This window comes from Eptesicus fuscus, chromosome 4 (genome assembly GCF_027574615.1).
Source record: "Eptesicus fuscus isolate TK198812 chromosome 4, DD_ASM_mEF_20220401, whole genome shotgun sequence".
Taxonomy (NCBI): Eukaryota; Metazoa; Chordata; class Mammalia; order Chiroptera; family Vespertilionidae; genus Eptesicus; species Eptesicus fuscus.
Genome location: NC_072476.1, coordinates 87,515,721 through 87,527,614, shown reverse-complemented (window position 1 = coordinate 87,527,614; position 11,894 = coordinate 87,515,721). Strand labels below are relative to the sequence as shown.

At 41.8% G+C, this 11,894-nt stretch overlaps 1 protein-coding gene across 5 annotated transcripts in view; it reads left to right on the top strand.

The window, feature by feature from the left end:
• Positions 1-93: 93 nt before the first annotated feature.
• The window catches only part of NSUN2 (NOP2/Sun RNA methyltransferase 2), a 30,301-nt gene continuing 18,500 nt past the window's right edge, over positions 94-11,894 (top strand). For 2 of the 5 annotated variants that reach the window (XM_054715251.1, XM_008162045.3), the window contains exons 1-7: positions 98-399; positions 504-661; positions 1,866-1,970; positions 4,163-4,268; positions 7,583-7,654; positions 9,010-9,094; positions 10,064-10,256. In XM_054715251.1, the coding sequence (XP_054571226.1) occupies positions 292-399; positions 504-661; positions 1,866-1,970; positions 4,163-4,268; positions 7,583-7,654; positions 9,010-9,094; positions 10,064-10,256 (827 nt within the window). In that variant the 5' untranslated portion in view covers positions 98-291. Of the gene's footprint in view, positions 400-503; positions 662-1,865; positions 1,971-4,162; positions 4,269-7,582; positions 7,655-9,009; positions 9,095-10,063; positions 10,257-11,894 lie in introns of all 5 variants that reach the window. The other 3 variants (XM_054715250.1, XM_028139441.2, XM_054715249.1) reach the window with 3 other exon arrangements.

Below are 11,894 nucleotides of genomic sequence, written 5' to 3'. Positions count from 1 at the left end.
CTCGGGCTGTCCGCGGAGCTGCCTGAGGCAACGCGGAGAACCCTAGCACCCGACTCAGAGACGCCTTTGGGGCTGCTCTCTTTGGCCACTTTCAGGCTGTCAACGGGTCCCTTCGCTCGTTGTTTTCTGGACGTAGGGGTCACAGTGCTCATCACTTGCGTCTTGAGGTTTCCTGCAGGCCCGGGAGAGGCGGAGCGCACCTGCGGGGGTCCTTGAGCGGCAACCCGGAAGTACGCGCAGCCGACGGTGGCGGGTCGGTGGGTGCGGGCCGCGTGCGCGACCGCGTGGGCCATGGGGCGGCGGGCGCGGTGCAGGCGGCTCCAGCAGCAGCAGCAGCAGCAGCGGCGGCCCGAGGGAACCGAGGACGGCGCCGAGGGCGCCGGAAAGCGCCATGACGCGGTAGGAGCCGGTGCCAGGCGGGCCGCGCCCCACGTGGGCCTCCCAGACCCCTAGACCTGTGGGGCGGCTCCCCGAAGCCTGAGTAATTCCCCCTTTTTCCTCAGGGCTGGGAAGGCGGGTACCCCGAGATCGTCAAGGAGAACAAGCTCTTCGAGCACTACTACCAGGAGCTCAAGATCGTACCAGAGGGCGAGTGGGACCAGTTCATGGAAGCGCTCAGGGAGCCCCTCCCGGCCACCTTAAGAATTACTGGTTACAAGAGGTAAAAGGAGCCGTGCGTTTGTTTCCTCAAGGGTTGGGATGCCTAAGGTTGAATTTTAAAAACGAGAGTGTTTTCCTGAGAGGTGTTAAAGGGCTGGATAACTGCTGCAAGTCAGCGGTGTGGATCCGAGAGTCTTGAAGCATCGGGGAGGGAGCGCAGGGCCCAGTGGGGTAGGTCAAGGAGGTCTGGAGGCATGTGAGATGAAAGGCTAGAATAGGAAATGAAAAAGCAAACTGAGAAAGAGTGGACCCCCTGGGGGTTCGTGAGCCAAGGACGCCTACTCTTTGGAACACATGAAAATTTCTGACATTACCGAGTTTGGATAAAGCTGTTTCTCTCTCTCTCTCTCTGTATGTATGTGTATGTGTGTGTGTGTGTGTATATGTGTGTGTGTGTGTGTGTGTGTGTACACACACACACACACACACACACACACACACACATACTAGAGGCCTTGTGCATGAAATTGGTGCCCTGGGCGGGCGGGGGGGGGGGGGGGGTGAGGGTGTCTCTCAGCCCTGCCTGCACCCTCTTGCAGTCCAGGAGCCCTCGGGGGATGTCCGACTGGCATGGGGAGTGGGCCTAAGCCAGCAGTCGGATGTCCTTAGCGGTGTGTGGAGGCAGGAGAGGCTCCTGCCACCTCTGCTGCTCTCACCCGCCATGAGCCTGGCTCAGGGCTTCTGGCTGAGCGGTGCTCCATCTGTAGGAGTGCACTGACCACCCAGGGGCAGCTCCTGCGTTGAGCGTCTTCCCCCTGGTGGTCAGTGCGCGTCATAGTGACCGGTGGTTTTGCATAGTAGTCTTTTATTATATAGGATATATAGGGTGTCCCCCCCAAACGGTGTATATACACATGTTGAAAATGAAATTATTTTAATAAACACTGCCTTTATAATTACTCAAAGTGTATACATTTTTGTAGTTAACATCCTTCCAAGATGAGTTGCAAGCAAAAACGGAACTGTAGGAATATTTAGGAGGGAAGGAATGCAGTAGAAGTGTATTTAGTTTGTCATCCTTTGGTGATTAAACAGTGAGTTTTGTTTAGCTTTGAAGGAATAAAGAGGCAGTGATAAAAGAATGGCTTCTCTCCATGCAAAGGTGGTTTTAGTTTTAAATCACTTGAAATCTTAAATTCACCAAAAAATAAACTGTATTAGCCTTTCAGTTTGGTTTGAAACTTGCTTTTTTTTTTTTTTAACAGCCATGCAAAAGAGATTCTACATTGCTTAAAGAACAAGTATTTCAAAGAATTGGAGGACCTGGAGGTGGATGGTCAGAAAGTTGAAGTTCCACAACCCCTGAGTTGGTAGGTACAACAAGGCTCCATGCTGTTGCATGTCTGTTTGGGATTTTAATCTTTGTCACTTGAATATATGTCTTGGTAATGCATTTGCTATTAGCACAAAAGAACCTGAACATACATATGAGATGTCCTCATGTTTTTCATCCAATGCTTTTTATCGTTATTACTTTATACTGGTGTGCATGTTTTCATGTATGATTTTTTTCCAGTCAGTCCAACCCCTTTGTTTCCGTGATGTTACCACTTCTACCATTTCCATTTAAGCTCCTTGTTTTCTCATGTCAAACTGTTGCTGAGTGTTTACTTTCAGAAAAATGACAGCCTTAACCTGGCAAAGGTGCACAAGACTGGTCCAGCTGACTGTCTTACTGTCTCTGGTGCCCCAGCATGCTCCTGATCTTTGTGCTAACCTTTTTTTTTCTTTGCCCTGTTCTGTAGGTTACTTGTTTTTCATGGCCCAGGTCAAGCCTGAGTTGTCTGAAGACATCCCTTGTGTCGACAGCATAGTCTGTCTTGTAAAATGCCTGGCGTCAAGTCCTGGGGAGTCATGAAATTGTTATAGTTCCACATTTCAGGTTATCAACTTTGAGGCGTTGAAGATTCTCACAAAATGTGTGTGTGTGTGTGTGTGTGTGTGTGTGTGTATACATATTTAGATATTTAAATAATTGTTGTAAAACCGTGAATTTAACCAGTATTTTCTGATAACTTTTGGAGGTTTTGACTATTCAAGTGTATGATATTATCTTTCTTTTTTACATATCTTTTAGTGATTGTAAACCAGGGTCAGGTTTTCATTAATCATGGGCTGTAGATTTGTTTGCTTTTCTTTCTTTCATTAGCCATTTGGATTTTTAGTGTCCATATCACAGACGTGTGCAGGGTACACATTTTGAATCAATGACAAATGCCAATGCTAAAATCAGTATTCAGCTGAAGTTCTCTGTGGTTGAAGAATAGAAGTGAATCACTGTCTAATAATGGCCAGTCATTCTCTTCATGTTATTGATTGTTTTAATTTTCTGAACACAACTGAAGCATGTGGGCAACATATTATATGATTTGGGTTTCCAATACTTAGGTTTTGTTTGTTTTTTTCCCCTCATTATCAGTGATAACTGCATGGCAGTTTTATTGTATAAACATTTACTCAATCAAATTCACTTATCAGGTGTGGGATACCCATACATCTCTCAGCAAGCAAGTAAAGCAGACACTTACTAAGATGCCTGATGGTTTTCTGTATTGCTCAAAATGAAGAAATGTATAATATTAGAGGCCCAGTGCACGAAAATTCGTGCACTTTAGCGGGGGGGGGGGGGGGGGGGGGGGTTCCCTCAGCCACGGGGAGTGGGCCTAAGCAGAAGTCTGGCCTCCCTCTGCGGAGGCGACCGGGGTGATCAGGGGAAGGTGCCACCCCCATCACCCCGCTGCCGCCCCCATCACCCCGCTGCTGCCATCACTGCTGGCCGCCTCGGATGTGAGGCCTGAGCCCCGGGCTTTGCAGTCACCGGGGCTCACGGCTGCCTGAGCCCTGGGCCTTGCAGCTGCTGTGGCTTTGTCCGGATGGACATCCAGAAGACATCCACTCTAATTAGCATATTACCGTTTTATTAGTATAGATTCTTCTTAACCTTTTGGTACATAATGGAATAACATTTAGGAAAGTTTGTGGGAACTCTTGTTTTCTGTATATAATTTTTTTTCCTTTTCATAGACTCAGAAATATAGTAAATAAAATTGCAATCAAATGCTTGTCAAACATTCTGATACTTGGTCTACCACATTATTTTGATTGTGTGATCTGTACTTCTTTAAATTGAAGAAATTTATTATCTTATGTGTTTCTTTATTTTTCTGATGACCTTTATGCCATCATTAACTTACCATACATAGTGAAGAGCAGAGGATTCTCCACTTTTTTATCAGGTCCTAAACATTTATCATCGTGGTTTTACTGTGATGGCACATGTGTGTGTCTCCTGTGACCCCCTAGGCTCTTCTTTTAGAACCATGCTCCTGTGTCCCAGGGGACATCATGCAGTGTTGGCTGACTGTACTGGAGAGGATCATGGATGAGCAAGCAGAAGAAAATTGGGTGTCTCGTTGGCTATATGACCTGGATAAGCAAGAAGTCATTAAGAGAGCACTTTAATATATACAGTCCATAAACATTTTACTTTCTTTTTGGTCAGGTATCCCGAAGAACTTGCCTGGCACACAAATTTGAGTCGAAAAATTTTGAGAAAGTCTCCACAATTAGAAAAGTTTCACCAGTTTCTGGTTAGCGAAACCGAATCTGTGAGTAGAGTTCTTTAGATTTGTTGGTTTCCTTAAAGTTTTAAATGCATAACTGTGTCATAGTTATATTTTTAGCCCTATTTGTCAATGGGAGTGATCAAGTAGATAAAGTATGCAGGAAAGACACCTGCATCTGTATTTTTCACCTGTAATCTGTGATTATGAAGCTGTTACCTTGTTTGGTTGCACTAACCATGAACTTTGATAGGGATATTATCACAGTTGTCAGCTTGATTGTGTCTTGCTACTCCTGGGTTTGGGTGGCTGCAGAATTGGGGTGTGCACAGGACTCTGCTTGATAGCATGCCATTTAAGAGACAACCACTTATTCCACTCTCCTCCTTAGGTGTATATGCCAGGTGCTTATAACAAGAAAGTAGTATGTTTTTATGGCTGTGTTACTTATTTTACTAAAAGTGAGACTTTTAAACTCACTTTTTATTACTTCTGTTTTTTTCTTGTCCTGTCTATACTCCATTTTTGTCATAACAGGCATACATACATACAAAAAATACCTAAGCCTTAGCTGGTTTGGCTCAGTGGAAAGAGTTCGAACCGAAGGGTCCTGGGTTCGATTCTGGTCAAGGGCACGTATCTCGGTTGCAGGCTCCTTCCTGGCCCGGGTCCTGGTCAGGGCTCATGCAGGAGGCAACCAATTGATGTGTTTCTGTCACATCGATATTTCTCTCTGTCTTTTCCTCTCTTTCCCACTCTCTAAAATCAATGGAAAAATATCCTCAGGTGAGTTTTAAAAAATAATACCTAAATAGGACAATTTTGTTCTAAAATGTCACCATCGTCACCCTCTTGGTTTCTTTGCCATCCCAGATTCTTGATTACAATGAACATTTACCATCATGGTTATTGAACTTTTCACCTTTAATATCAAATTTTTCCCCAAGAAAATAGCAATTTTCTGACGCAGTACGTATTAAATGCCCATAAAGTTTGGATATTGTAAGCTTTTCCGTTCCCTTTTTTCCTTTTGGTATACTTAATGCTCTAGTATTTTCAATCAGGAGTTCCTCCTTCCTAATTTCTAATCTTCTAGTCAAGGAAACCTCTGTTTCTTCAACAGATAATGTTATTTCTTTTTCCCTCTTCTCTATCCTCTTAACAGAGTTAATATCTCCAGGTTTTTTTCCCTGAAGCTAGAAACCCTTCACCTCACCTGGTTCTAACTTCTCCTCAACCCACAGCTGTTTTCTATCATTGTGGCTTTTTGCCCATTTAGGTAACCTGGTAAACGGCTCCTGTTTGCCTGGCTTTCTACCCCACTTCCCAATAGTTAGGAATATACTGGACTGAGTACTACCTCATTCCTGATTCTGTACTTGGGGACCCAGTACTAGGAAGGGTTTTCTGACTCTGCTTTGACTGAGATGCAAGGTCAGGTAAAGATTAACATGGTTAGAGAGCAAGTTACAATAGAGCAGAGGGTTTGTGGGGATTAGAGTGGTATCCAGTTGAGTAGGTTGTAAAAAGCCAGATTTGAGCAGCTTTGAAAGGTGGAGGAGATGGGAGTTTCCTGTTAATAGTGTATGTCTAGGGAAATGGTCCAGTTTTTATCAGAAGTCAGCAGGATGAGATACTCTTATTTAAAGCTGGCTGTGGCCGAAACTGGTTTGGCTCAGTGGATAGAGCAGCGGCCTGCGGACTGAAAGATCCCAGGTTCGATTCCGGTCAAGGGCACGTGCATTGGTTGCGGGCACATCCCCAGTGGGAGGTGTGCAGGAGGCAGCTGATCGATGTTTCTCTCTCATCGATGTTTCTAGCTCTCTATCCCTCTCCCTTCCTCTCTGTAAAAAATCAATAAAATATATTAAAAAAAAATAAAGCTGGCTGTGAAACCTCTTCAGGATGTGTTTATGAATACAGCCTAATTGCCAGGATGTCTATAGTCAAGGGCCCACAGTTCCCATCCCCACTTTAATGCTTCGAGTCAGTGTGCCTTAGTCAAGTTAAGATTCAGCCTTCACAGACTCATTGCCAGCCCAAAATCCATATGGTGAAAATTAGTGGGTGTGAATGAATGTACAAGTCTGTATTTAGATTCTAACAGGCCGATGGGTAAGTATAAGATGAGTAGTGATAGCTATACAAAAGGCCCTTGTTGTTTTATAACTTTCTCCCCTGTTGTTGTTTTTTTTTTAATATATTTTATTGATTTTTTACAGAGAGGAAGGGAGAGGGATAGAGAGCTAGAAACATCGATGAGAGAGAAACATCGATCAGCTGCCTCCTGCACACCCCCTACCGGGGATGTGCCCGCAACCAATGTACATGCCCTTAACCGGAATCGAACCTAGGACCCTTCAGTCCGCAGACCGACGCTCTATCCACTGAGCCAAACCGGTTTCGGCTCTCCTCTGTTTTTATATTGATTTCAGAGAGAGGAAGGGAGAAGGGGAGATAGAAACATCAGAAACATCAGTGATGAAAGAGAATAATTGATCCTGCACGCCCCCTACTGGGGACTAGCCCTCAACCCTGCCTTGTGCTCTGAGCAGGAATATCAGACCATGATCTGGTCCATGGTTGGACACTGAGCCACACCAGCTGGGCTACTTGCCCTTTTGAAGCATTCATTCTTAAGGTTGTTAAAATAGAGTTGTGATTGAGGCAAGTGCTGAACTTCATCAAGAAAATTTTGTCTGATTCTGAACTGTCGTACATCTTCAACAGATGCCTTAGCCCACTAGCGAAGATCTTTAGAACAGACGATTTAGTGAAGAATTTTAAATAATTTATCTTGGGGAAGGAAAGAGAAAAGCAATGGTTGATGCTTTGACCTTTCTGAGAGACAGTTCTCAGGAATAGAAAGCAGACATGGGCTGTTCCTGAAAATGGACTGAGATATAGAAGTTACAGTTTTAGCTGAGAGGGAAAAACTTGCTAACAGTGACTTTGTCCTGTGCCCCCTTCGACTGCTCCTCTTGCTGAAGGTATTTCATTGGCATTGTCTGCCTTTGAGACATGTTTACCCAACTTCCAGATCTTCTGAAGGTAGGAAGTGGGGACTACATAAGCTTAAAATTCCCTTTGTTTTAATGAAATTTCAAAATGCACTGTTTTTTTTAAAGGTAAGTTTTGGTAAATGGTCATCCTTACTTGACCTTTAGGTAGCAACCTTGTATCCACTAGTATGAAAATCTGTCCTACCTCTTTAATGTGTGTGTGATAGTACTATTGTTCTGTGTATGATTGATTCTATGGTCTTTTTCTGTTGCATTTAAAATTTTGAATTTCCAATATTGAAATTTTCTGCACTTTTTAATGTCATTGCTGACTTTTTAAACATTTTATTTTCTAAGGGAAATATCAGTCGTCAAGAAGCTGTTAGTATGATTCCACCACTGCTGCTTAATGCTCACCCTCACCATAAGGTATTGTGTATTATATAGAAAATCATGGTGGGCAGGCTGCTGTCTGTGTTTGTGCCGCTCTGTTGTTGAGACCTTTTTTTCTTAATATAATGAATTTTTTTTTCCACTTTAGAGAAATAGAAAGTGATAAATTTTTCTTTAGGTATTTCACATTTTTGTCCTATTTGATTTTTATAAGTTATTTAACTATTTTCTTCCTTAAATTTTTTTTAAAATATTTTTTTATTGGTTTCAGAGAACGGAAGGGAGAATTTTTAAAAAAAATTAAAAACATTTTTTTTCCACTTTAGAGAAATAGAAAGTGATAAATTTTTCTTTAGGTATTTCACATTTTTGTTCTATTTGATTTTTATAAGTTATTTATTTTCTTAAATTTTTTTTAAAATATTTTTTTATTGGTTTCAGAGAACGGAAGGGAGAATTTTTTAAAAAAATTAAAAACATTTTTTTTCCACTTTAGAGAAATAGAAAGTGATAAATTTTTCTTTAGGTATTTCACATTTTTGTTCTATTTGATTTTTATAAGTTATTTAACTATTTTCTTCCTTAAATTTTTTTTAAAATATTTTTTTATTGGTTTCAGAGAACGGAAGGGAGAGGGAGAAAGAAATAGAAATATCAATGGGAGAAAAACATTGATCCATTGATTGGCTGCCTCCTCCACACACCCTACTGGGGATCGAGCTGTGACCTCCAGGTGCATAGGACAACGCTCAATCCACTGAGCCCCACCAGCTAGGCAAAATTTTTTTCTTAATTTGTTTATTTACTATACAGATTATCTTCAGTGGTCTTGATTGACTAAATCAGATTAATAGTCATATTGAACATGTGTTGAGAGGTTGTTACATGCACTCTTTTCTTTGCCTGAATTCATTTTATTATCCACACATCCCTGTGGGGGTAGATGCTACCACTGTCCCCATTTTTCCAGATGAGGAAAAGGAGATAAGGAAAAGTTGAAGTAACTGGCCCAAGGTCACAGGACTAGTCATTGGCTGAGCTGAGGTTTGAGACCAAGTAGCTCTCTTCTTAGCAATATGTTATAGTGCTTCTTGCATTTAGTATCTTTTACTCATTCATCCCTAACTGTATTGCCTTTACTGGCTTGTAGTGCTGTCTGTTCCCGTCCCCTGTGGAGAGAGTAACTTAGTCACTGTGACTTGAGGGCATTCCATGTTACGAGATCCCTATCAGTTAAATATATCACATTGTAGATTCATTCTATAAAGAAATATATTTAGGTATTGGAATAGAAATAAAAAGATTAGAATGACTCAAATTGTTTTAAATTAAATGTAGAATGTTTGATTTCTTAAAATAAAAGTCTCAAATATTTCCTTACTTTTTAATAGATCTTAGATATGTGTGCAGCACCTGGATCAAAGACCACACAATTAATTGAAATGCTGCATGCTGACATGAATGTCCCTTTTCCAGGTATGCATTGGACTCGGGGTTTGGAGGTAGCTATGCAACTTTGGTGGGATGTAGACAGGGAAAAATTAGAACATTGCCTGAAGCTTCCCTGAAAGTAGGACTAGACTATGTTAAGAGCTGCTATCTGACTCCCCAGGTTCAAATCTCACCACCATTTACGAGGTGAGTTAGGTAATATTACTAGGCATCGCGTATGAAATGAGCCATCAGTCCTGAACTTGGGGTGTGTGATACAAGATTACAAAGTGCTCAGAATATGGCAGCTATTACTGTAGTATCAGTGATGCTCCTTTATAGAGATTTTATAAAGATGCGAAAATACTGTGTATAGTCCTAGTTAGTCTTCTAATATTTTTATGTACCTTTATCTCCTACTTCCTTTAAGAGAGAGCAATATTGATTATAAAATGTTACTAGACGTTTTTGCCTTTTTGCTGGAGATGAGAGGGGAGCCAGAGGGAGAGGAGGTGGCACCCAGGAAACATTCCACCACGTACTTAGCCGTGGTACAGCTCAGAGTCTTCCAGGGAACAGCTTTTAAATGTTCAGGAGTGTGAGGCCCCACCCCAAGAATCTGATCCAGAGTCTAGAATGGTGCTCCAGCACACATGCAGTATTTTAAAACACTTGTCAGGTGATTCTGTTGGTTTGTACACCTTTCTCTCTCCCCTCATCTTCCTAATTAATTGTTACTAATAGAAAAGACATTTTTGGCACAATAACTGGTACAAAGTGAATAATTAGTTGAACAAATGAATCTTGAAGTTTTGAAATTTTAAGGGACCATGAAATCCATGCTGAGCTGCTGGGTTTCTGTTTTTGGACCACTCCTGTAGTCCTAGCCAATCTTTCACACTCGGGACTCAAGTTTGGTGGATCCTCACCTTTCACACGGCAGCCTACAGGTTATGTATTTCAGGAATTTACTTGTGCTGCATGTCACCCAACACTACAATTTTATATTCCCAGAGGGATTTGTCATTGCAAATGATGTGGACAACAAGCGCTGCTATCTGCTTGTTCATCAGGCCAAAAGGTTGAGCAGTCCCTGCATCATGGTGGTCAACCACGATGCGTCCAGCATACCAAGACTCATGATAGACGTGAATGGAAAGAAAGAGGTTCTCTTCTACGATCGCATCCTATGTGACGTTCCATGCAGGTATTTATATTATCAGGAGACCAGAAAGCCCAGGATCCATTAAGAAATCACATAAAGACTAAAATGAAACTGCACATGAACACACCGTTGTCTGTATGATTCTTGTGGTAGCTGGTATGAAGAAAGACATCGTGACCTAAATTAGAAGACAGACACAGAGTTTTAGTAATATGGAGACTGAGCATGTGGAGCACAGTTAAGAAAGGGGTGGTTTTGGTAGTCTAAAAGAGAAAATACTTGAGAGGAAAAGGGCATCATAAACTCATGCATTTCAGGATGTAGTCAGTTGGAGTGATTTGTTGATCTGCGTGTATATGCTTGTACTTCAGTGAGTATGTAAAAACAGTCATCGAATAAATACACATTGGGTTTTTACTTGTGACTTTTATATTGTTTAGCATGATGAAATTGGGAGTTGAAACTTTCGATAAACTGATTTTACCTGTATCTGTTCACATACTTTTCTTCACATTTTACATGTAAATTTTAGGTTTTTAGAGTTTACCTTTACTAACGTTTTATGCCATAACTGAATGAGCCATCAGTCCTGAACTTGGGGTGTGTGATACAAGATTACAAAGTGCTCAGAATAATTACAAAGTCTCTGGCAATGCACTATCTGGCTGTGTTTCTTCCAAAAAGATATGAGTCAAACTAAAGATGGCTGTTAAGTTCTTTGAGGCAGTGACATAGGCAATGATCACAAGGGTTTAATAGCTTTTGAACACATGATTTTGTGAGGCTCGAGTTCAAAAACTGCCACAAAACTTTGTTAGCACTAAGTAGTGTTTAACCGATGCATCAGTATTAACTTCATCGTGTTTAAACAAGTGGCAGATTTACTGCTAGTAACAGAACTGAGTTTGAAAGTAATAGCTGGTAGCACTGAATATGGCTGAGTTTTTAAATACCTGGAAAAATTTCCCTTTAAAGTAAAATTTAAAATTGGTCATGAAATGAATTTTTTTCTAGGTTGCAATTTTCTAATTTTCCTCTGGATCAGATGTTTTCCTAACCTTATTCATTTGATTGGGAGCCTAACTCATTTCTTATACCAATATTGTGAGAGTAAAGTGACCTTATGAGCACTAAGTTGTGAGCTGAAAAAAATTATAATAGATTTTTAACCCATTGCCGTACAAGTGAGAGATGTCATATGAAAGCCATAATATCTCAAGACATTTTCATCCTGCAGACTCTGTACCTCAAGGACATGTGACTAGACCATCAAGGAAAATGAAACTTTACAGAGAAAGCAACAGATGCAGGAATTACCTCAGAAAAACTGAGTAGATAAAAATAGTCATGTTCAGAGAGATTAATGAATCAAATCTATTATAAAATTTACTAGAGGCCCAGTGCACGAAATTTGTGCACGGGGGTGTGTGTCCCTCAGCCCAGCCTACACCCTCTCCAATCTGGGACCCCTCGAGGGATGTCCAACTGCCCTCTCACAATCCAGGACTGCTGGCTCCCAACTGCTCGCCTGAATGCCTTCCTGATTGCCCCTAACCGCTTCTGCCTGCCAGCGTGATCAACCCCTAACCACTCCCCTGTCAGCCTAATTGCCCCAAACTGCCCTTCCCTGCAGGCCTGGTCACCCCTAACTGCCCTCCCCTGCAGGCCTGGTCCCCTCCA